The sequence below is a fragment of the Haliotis asinina genome, chromosome 2 (genome assembly GCF_037392515.1).
Source record: "Haliotis asinina isolate JCU_RB_2024 chromosome 2, JCU_Hal_asi_v2, whole genome shotgun sequence".
Lineage (NCBI taxonomy): Eukaryota > Metazoa > Mollusca > Gastropoda > Lepetellida > Haliotidae > Haliotis > Haliotis asinina.
In genome coordinates, this window is record NC_090281.1 from 92,435,117 (window position 1) to 92,444,429 (window position 9,313).

Below are 9,313 nucleotides of genomic sequence, written 5' to 3' on the forward strand. Positions count from 1 at the left end.
TGGACAGAATTGTTATCTTTATCACTTGTCGCTATTTTTAAAGGTGCTACAGCATACGGCGAATGCACAAGTTTCATATTCATGTGTGTGTGAGGGAGTTTGTGTGTGTGTGTGTGTTATTGGTAGTTGACAGAGACTAGCAAGTTGTTTCAATATGGCATGTCAGGTACACTGATCAAGGTTCATTCCGTCAGACTTGGTACAAATGAAGGTTCTGTACCTGATCACAGTGCACCCCATATATGTGTTTGATTTGGTTTACATCTGGAGACCTTGAAGGTAAAGGCAGTATTTGTATGTTGTGGTTCTTTAATACTCATTGCCAGTCTAAAAGATGTCGTGTTAGTAGACTATAAGGTGACTAAAATGACTTAGCTGAATTCCATGCATTTTTGATTATTCTAAACAGATGAAGACATCGGGACACTTCAGTTTTGAAAAACTGGATGAGTGAGTTTAGTTTTACGCCACACTCAGCAATATTCCACTTGTAAGGCGGCGGACTGTAAATAATCGAGTCTGGACCAGACAATCCAGTGATCAACAACATGATCATCGATCTGCGCAATTGGGAACCGATGACATGTGCCAACCAAGTCGGCGAGCCTGACCAACAATCCCTTTAGTCGCTTCTTGCGACAAGCATAGTCGCCTTTTATGGCAAGCATGAGTTGCTGAAGGCCTGTTCTACCCCGGGACCTTCACGGGTCGTTTAAAAAAGAAAACAAAATTGTGTTGATTACCTTTCAAATAACATCTTCCGAAAAGTTTATACCTAAACATTTGAATTCACTGATTCATAAATCAAATGATGTTTTTTGAAATTTCACAGATATGCTCATGGCCGAAAAGATATACCATCGGGGTGTATCTCGGCTGGACTCTTCTTTAACATTCATGACTGTCATTAGGTTTTCTATCGCGAGAAATGATTTTACGTTTCCGCCAGCCAACGGAAACTATAATCTTTAACGTGTCCCTTTAATAATAAGTACCCCAATGGAGTAATGCATTCAATGTAATGTACATTACTGAACTACATTCCAGGAATTAAAAGTAATACTTTGACTTGCAAAACAGTGGGTTATAAACATAGATTACTTAACAATTGTATCGTAATACACAGGTCTGAAAAAGTCTTTCAGTTAATGAATTTATGCTCACTTTGTTTTCTTAGTTTTTGCTATCATCAAATGCGACCTTTTAGAATTGAGCATGAATGTTCTCTCAAATAGACTCCAGGTTAAAGCAATGCATATTGAACCATCTAAAGCTGTTGAATCAACATAGCCTACAATTATTCGCCTTTATGCTAGTGTTCTAAATTTCGAGATATCTAAATTTCGAGGTTTTCGAGGTTAGTAACGCAACCTCGAAAATATTACATCCATGCATTTTTCCGAACTTCAAACCTTTGAGTTGGATTTCCTATCGATAAGCATTTCAACTGTTGGCGGCCAATGACTTCTTAAGGTGGGCATTAACTCTGTAATTCGTGTTTACAACTAATCTAAACATTCAGTGACACTCGACGGCCTGAATTAAAAAAGAAACAACAGAAGTGCGGTGTCGAGACAATTTAATTGATTTATTGATCCAGAATAACATGCAATAGAAAAATAGGTAATTCAGTCAGTGTCTTACTTGTGGAGTCAAACCTACAGTCAGTAGAGTTAACGTCACTCTCTCACCAAAGGGTCGGCATCGGCGATAGTTCGTTGATAAGAAAACAATATCGTCTGAGACTCTGCTGAAAATATTTTTTTTTTCATGTAAAAATGGTAAATGTTCTCACTTTGTTGAAGAAGATAATGACATTAAGTCAATAGCGATGTAAATTGACACTGTTGGTTACGCGAATCGGATATATTATGTGAGCAAGTGAGGTAAAATTTATTGTCATATTGGCAATATCTCAGCTATATTGTCACGATAAAAACTGGCATACATAAAGAATATATACTATGTATATTATATGAACCAGTCGGCAAAGGACAGAAAAACAATAGAGCATCACAGTGGGAATATAGCATGTTAAATTGAAATAACAACACTATTTGAAAAATACACAATATTAAAACAAGATATACATTGCAGCAAGTGAATGTATATCACCATACGAGTGACCATGGGAAATTACAGTACTACTGCTACCTGGATGGACCTTAGGTGAATTTTCTAAGGCGTGAAATTGACTGAGAAGGATTTGAGACTTACGCAACCTCCCAGGAGGAACATAATTTGATGACACTAGATACTCTTATTGGTATTATCTGTGTGCACGAGTGAGTCATTCAGATTTTACCCAATGTATTTAAAGAAAGTCAGAACGTGGTTGCTAAAACTGGTGTTGACGTACAAGTAGTGAGATCTTTCTATTCGATTCATATACAACTAACCACAATATGAAACGCGAAAGAGTTTATTTTGCTTTGGTTTCAAAGTACCAATCAACCCATGGAGAGAGTAATCTTGCATCTATGCTGCATCCTTCTCACATATGTAATGGAAGCCATAATCAGATCTTGCGTCCTCCCACTTGTAAGCTGACCGGAACGTCGATATGAATGATTTACACGTCCTAATCATACAGTTAGGCTCATTGGACGAACGCCAGTCAGTGAAGCTCACCTCGGTGCCGTCAACCCACGCGTATTTTCCGTCTTCATACAACATTCCAATCCAGAAATGTGCGGCGCTCTTCTCGTCAGGCGGGTAGTCTGAAATTACACATCACACTCGTCGATTAAGGCATGCTTTTGTTAAACACTCTCACCTAGGGTTGAAAACGTCAAACTTGATGCACATATACACTGAACCAGGTCAAGCCTTTATGGGTATGATCCAGCTCCGCAGCGCCATTTGACCGCTAACCTAGCGTACATGCATTGTGATGATATGCTTCACATATATCTGGTCAAATTAATAACATGTCTGGTCAAATAAAGGAAAGTATTCAAGATTAAACACAACAGTCTTGTATCTAATTCAAATCTGGTATAGAGCACCCTTTGTTGCAAACAAATCATCCAAGATGGCCACCAAAGGTATATTTGTGTAGATATTTTCGTTTCTTTGTTCATGATGTCGTTATTTGTAACTGCAGTTCCATTTAATTCTGTTCTGGGTTAAAACAAAAATAGGGATCATTTACCGAATGCTGGTACAAGTACAAGATATATAGAAATATTGAAATAAGATTATTACCTTGCGTTATTTTATAAATAATCAAACGTCAGAAAGTCATTGATGCATGTAATTATGCTTGACAATGTTTGCAAAACATACTACAAACAAAAGGTTACATTGATAGTCATATACAAATTTAATAGTGGTGAGGTCATTTATAGTCTAGGGTAAATGCAACATTTTGTATGTTTCATGGGCACTTTAAATGACGTGCTGGAACACATACAGTGAATATTCAAATATTCCCGGATGGGACTCAACCAAAAAAGTACTAGAATTTGTATTTTACTAAGAAAGTGAAATCCCAAATATGACATATGTTGCATTTGACATTCCAAATGACATTGTGTAAACATTCAAATATTCGTTTAGTTGGGGTGAAATGAACCGTTGTCCAAAACAGCGAAAAACAAGGGTGCTGAAACACATCAGCACCACATTTGTTTCAAACGACCGAACACAACAGCCTAGATCATGTGAAAGACAGTGGTAAATATAAATGAACGGGGACTTAGACTACACTAGTGTACCCCTATCCTATTTCATGACAGCAGATGATTATGTGTCTTTTCCACCCAGCATATGCACAGTGCTTGATCATATTTATGAAAGGTTGAAACACTGTTAAAAGTCAATGTTGTGCAATGACGATTTACTCTCACAGGAAGCATTTAGGCCTTATGTAATCTGTCCTGACCTTATGGCACCTTTTCGTGAATGATTACGCTCCCTTGCTATGGCACAATATTAAATGAAAATGTAATTGCTTAAATAAATTCAGTGAAACAGTTTCCAATGCCCCTTGTGAAAACAATTTTCTCATCAGGTTTGATGGATTGCATACTGAATTATACTATGACTATTCAATATAAAAGAAGGGACTTTTCAACGAAAGTGTTTCAGACCTGTTCATACTTCTAACTGTAAATAAAGGACAGCTGACTGAGACTTGCGTTAGTCGTTGAACGTCAAGCTGGTTGCACATTTTTCAAAAAAAGTCAAACTCATTCAAAATCTCGTGACAATCCTAGATTTGACGAGGAATTCTTCTTTTCAAGTGTCAGTTGAGTGTCGGCTTGATTCATTCCATCTCATCCTTCATACAGCTCAGTACCACGTTTGTTGAGAGGTTTCGGTGACTGTTGATAGTTGTCTGAGTGCTGGCATTGTAAGGTGTTATTACTCTTTAACAATACTAGTTCCGTGTGTTTTTGCGTTGCGATCCTAAAGACAAATAGACGTCATTCTTGGGATACAGGGAAGTGACACGTGCCTGAATGTAAAGGTGTCACAGTCACAGCAATCATACTCTACACCATTGTTGAACGACCACCTTTACTATCGTTAACTACACCACATGGCTATACTGCTGTCAAGAAAGTGCAAGATAAACCTTGATTCATCCGCTAACACAACGCTCTTTACACCAAAGCCTTGCAGTAATATGATGGGACGACAGTCGAGTTTGTAAATGGGCGTACTTTATTATGGATCATTTGTCCACTCCCTCTAACACCTAACGTTCTGCGAAGCTCATCTGTTTGTGCGAACGTCATAACAATTTGGAAATGGAGTAATTACACATTAAATATACAATTATTTGGATTGGTTCCAAGGACAAAGGAGACAATGGACTGCTACAGCATGTGCTGATCTCATGAGTTGTGCCCGCCTTGGTCTAATCATATCGCCAGTCATGTGCTCATTATGAGGAAGTGGAAGCAAATGAAAGAAAACCCTTTGACTTTCAAGGGCTAGCTCAACACTAGCCTTGCAGGATGTGGGCCCTAGTTCTACTGCTTCACTCCACTTCTTGAACTGGAGCATCAAATCAAATGCAGTATCATTTGTTATATCAGTGCCATGGAGTTTCATGTCAGATCATGTCAACTACACATATATGTCTTTAGGATCCGATCACGCTTCTTTATCACCCGACGTTTGTATCAGGAATTTTGTTCCGGTGCATTTTTACTCATGAATCAAAACAATTCTCTTCCATGGCATAGATAAGCTTCCCGAACTAGTGTTGAAAGGAGGCGATTCCAGTTTTAATATATGTACCATTCTTCTTCATCACAAGATTACTTACAAAAGTTACTTTTTGTGATATTTTGTTTATCTAATATAACAGATATAACTGTTTATTTGCAGATCATTACCGAATGATGTTCTGTAAAACCGTGCATTTTTAAAATCCTAATGTTAAGAGCCATAATTCTTACAAATCAGGCACAGGTGTGCATAAATGTACACATATATATTATTGCCAACATGTAATAATTGATGGGATTTTGGACCAGCCCAAGTGTGCCATGTTTTCTTTCTTTTCATTTTCCTTGCATAGAGATTCAAGTCTAACAATAGTTCACATGGGACTGGACTACCTTTAGGTTTCACAATGAACATTCTGAAATTCTGGAATCTGTGTATCAGTGAAATGTGAGTTATGTTTCATTCAACAACAATAAGTTCCACCAATCACTGACACGTTTTAGCCACTGGTGTTGTATCGGTAATGGGAGATTCGAACCCTGGATTAATAGACCTTCTCACTACAACATACAGATTCCATCTCATTGAGCTGGGAGATCTTTTGACAAATGGACCAAATCTTCATCTTATAAGCACCGAAATATAGACAGCATGTGTTCACTCAGAATGAAAACATGGTTATTGATTGTTCTTCTCTTTGTCAAAGTACAACAAACGGAAGTAGTTGGCTGCCCCTAAACTACAAAAGGAATCTCACACTCTTGAAATGTGTAGGAACACATGATAACACAACAAACACTTCTGCATCGGATGTGGCGTCTCTACTTACATTCCTTTATTTTCTCCACCAGAAAGTTGTTCTCAGCTTCCGTATTGATAGAGACGAGGTCAGCACCACGTTCACGACATCTATCTCCAGCAGCATCCCATTTGACTTCATCCAGCTCCAGTATGTAACAGTGGTCTTCAAATTTCACAAAGCCACCAGCACACACTTCTACAAAATTACAACGTGAATGGTGAGGTTTGAAAACGTATTTTCATTCACATCAGAAGCGATTGTCACAGATGCAGACACTAGATAGGGACACTAGATAAAGCTCATTAAAACGTTAATGACTGAAAGGTATACAGACATAATCAATGAGTTGTAATTAAATCACACAATGAACATGCATACATGACCATGCACAGAGCCACTCTTCAATTTCCTCATACCGTTGGCAGTCGCAGTGGTACATTTCAGTTAAAAGTTGAAACCTTTCAAAATATTCTAACACAGAACAAAACAGACTGTGCTATTCTTATACTACTAGCATGTAACAGAGAGACATCCAATTTAGAATGCGTGTGTGCACAAAAGTCCGTTAGGGGTATGTTGACTATTATCACTCCTTGTACACAACCATGTTATCAGCATTTCGGTTGTACAAACAATGTACACTTTACTTGGTTTTGCTGTTGTCGTCCTCGCTGCCGTAGTCGTCGTAGAAAGAAAAGTAGTGTTTGGGACTGTGGTGGGCGTTGTGTTTGCATCTGTGATGGGGGCGCATTGTGAGAGAGCAGCCTCGAGTTTCTCAATTCTCTCATATGACACATCAACCTTCTCCTCTGTCACCCGCTGACGTGCCCTCTCCACAGCTATCTCCTTCTTCAGAAGCTCATATTCCTTGAAGTGATTCCTAAATTCCTCTCTTATTCCATCCGTCAACTGTTTTATCACTTCCGACCGAACACGTTTTGCGTTCTCCTTTAACTTCAGAATACACGTATCTGTGATGTTTTCTTTATGCTCTATGGCTTGAAGCTTCACTATCATCACCAGGTATAGAACTAGAGATACAGCGAGGAGCTTAGTTGTCTCCATCGTCTGTGCTATATGTAGTTGTGATGGCAATATCTGGACTTTGGTACAGATGCCACTTTGATTGTAACCTACTTTGCGCGACTGGCATAATAAATCACAGGAAGTAGAAAATTAGTGAAACTAGATGATAGCTGATATCAAGCTTATTGCTGCGTACAATATAGGGTTTGATTGAAGCCTCATTAAAGCGGGTATGACTTAATATTGTGACTGATTGAAATGTTATGACAGAAACATTGTTCCCCTGCTACATTTCGAATGCGTTGATGTAGAAAATAACAAACAGAAACCCTTGATGTACAGGGAACTAAAATTAAACCGGCCAGACAGTCGTAACTTAGACACATGTGTTATTACTTTCTGTAATTTAAAACTAACTAGATTGATGCCACCTTGAGGATTTGGACAGGCGCTGTTCTTTGACATTCACGACTGTTCTTAGTAGGATTGGATGTTGCCAAGATTTTCGTATGCAATATATAGAGAACCTCACCCAAATGTCTACTGATATCAAATATATCAAAACGAGTTGATAAAGTAACAAATATCCGAGGCTTACGTCTCCTTGTGGAACACAGATTTAGATGATAAATTGTGGTAAGTGAGTGTGAGTGAGTTAATATTTAACGCCATATCGTGACGAGAACATACGAGACATAAAAAAGATATATATATGCATATTATGAAGGACCTGTCGACGAAGGGCAGTACAACCACTAGACTTTCACAGTTAGCATTAAAACTAGCGTGGAAACTTAAAATATAATAGTATCACTATTTGGACAGTACAACATAAAAACAGGCCATAGATCGCCAACAACAAAAGGTAGATCACCATACTAGGGACCATGGGGACCTACAGTACCTCTGCTACCTGCATGGTCCCTAGCTGGATTTGCACCACAACCACCCATCAGCTGCTGGCGATTGTATGCAAGATTAGCCACAATTTTAAATGACACATATTCTACCGCTAAAATAGGAAAAGATTAAATCTTACTTCAACTGTTTTGGACCTTACGTATCCTCTCAGGAGGACAATAATTTTACGATACTTCAACCCCCTTCGAGGATACAGCCACTAACAATCTTAGTTACTAATTCAAATTCCAATCATAAGATATTTATCTATTTATAAGTCATGGAACAAATCTAATTCTTTTAAAAACGCAATGATCAAATGATAACTAATATTACTAAAAAGATCCTTCATAGTTCGTGATTTAAAATAGTAATCCCTTCTGATGGAACATTCAACACAGTCAAGCACGACATGCTTGACTGTGATTCTTTCATCAAAAGGGATACAAAACGGAGGATCTTCAACTTTAAGCAAATATTCATGTGTATATCTTGTGTGGCCAATACGACATCGTCGCATAATGACCTCTGCAAACCTGGACTAGCAACAGAAGTAGGTGTAACCAATGAAGGGTTTTATTTCATGTAATTTGTTGATACCTACTTGAGTGTCCCACCTCTTCTGCATCAGATCACGGATGTAAGATGTAGGGAATAAGAAGTGGTGTCACAGATTTGTTGAATGCTGCTGTAGCAGCAAGGTCATCAGTGTGTTACCAGATATTCTACATGGTTGGGTAACCAACAGAAGACGATGTCGTATTGGCCAGTAGGAAGATCATTATACAATTCAATAATTTCTGTTACAAGTGGATGTCTACAAGAAACATTTTTAATCGTCTGAAGGCAAGAAAGAGAGTCTGAATAGATTATATATTGTTTTCGTTTAGGGTGTTCTTGAATATATACTCATGGAAAAATTTAAGGGAACGCATGTTTCTTTGGGCAATTCAATATTTCTGTTTACTAACTTCAGCGTCGTGTATTATCGTTTTCGTGAAGAGCAGTTCACTCAAACTCATCATAATGCTTTCCGTGCATGTGCACTACATGCTCCTAAAGTGACATGCACTTAGATTTACACGTGACGTGTATGTGCACTGTCAAACACAACGGTTAAAAACATTGTTAACATGGCGAGACAGTACTTAACTTTGGCACAGAAATGGGAGGCAACTGGCATGGTTAATGGTGGAAGCTCATTAGGACAGGTTGCAACAACCTTTCACAAATCTGTTAGCATGATATCCAGACTTTGGAATCTCTATAGAGCGACTGGTGACGTCAAAATGAGGCGTGGTCGGGGACGGAAAAAGAAAACCACCCCACGGGATGACCGGACCCTACTCCTTATTGCTCTGCGAGACAGATTCAAATCCTCCTCCAAAATCAGTACGGAAT

General features: G+C 38.4%; 1 protein-coding gene across 2 annotated transcripts; it reads right to left on the reverse strand.

Moving 5' to 3' along the window:
- Nucleotides 1-1,568: 1,568 nt before the first annotated feature.
- Nucleotides 1,569-7,136, reverse strand: LOC137273019 (C-type lectin domain family 6 member A-like). Of its 2 annotated transcripts, XM_067805460.1 has the most exons (4): nt 6,634-7,067; nt 6,014-6,181; nt 2,632-2,720; nt 1,569-1,750 (listed from the first exon to the last, which is right to left on the reverse strand). In XM_067805460.1, the coding sequence occupies exons 1-4, from the start codon at nt 7,049-7,051 to the stop codon at nt 1,688-1,690; spliced, it is 738 nt and encodes a 245-aa protein (XP_067661561.1). In that variant the 5' UTR covers nt 7,052-7,067; the 3' UTR covers nt 1,569-1,687. The 2 variants fall into 2 exon arrangements, with proteins under 2 accessions (XP_067661561.1, XP_067661559.1); XM_067805458.1 differs by having other exon boundaries at nt 1,569-2,720; nt 6,634-7,136.
- Nucleotides 7,137-9,313: the final 2,177 nt, after the last annotated feature.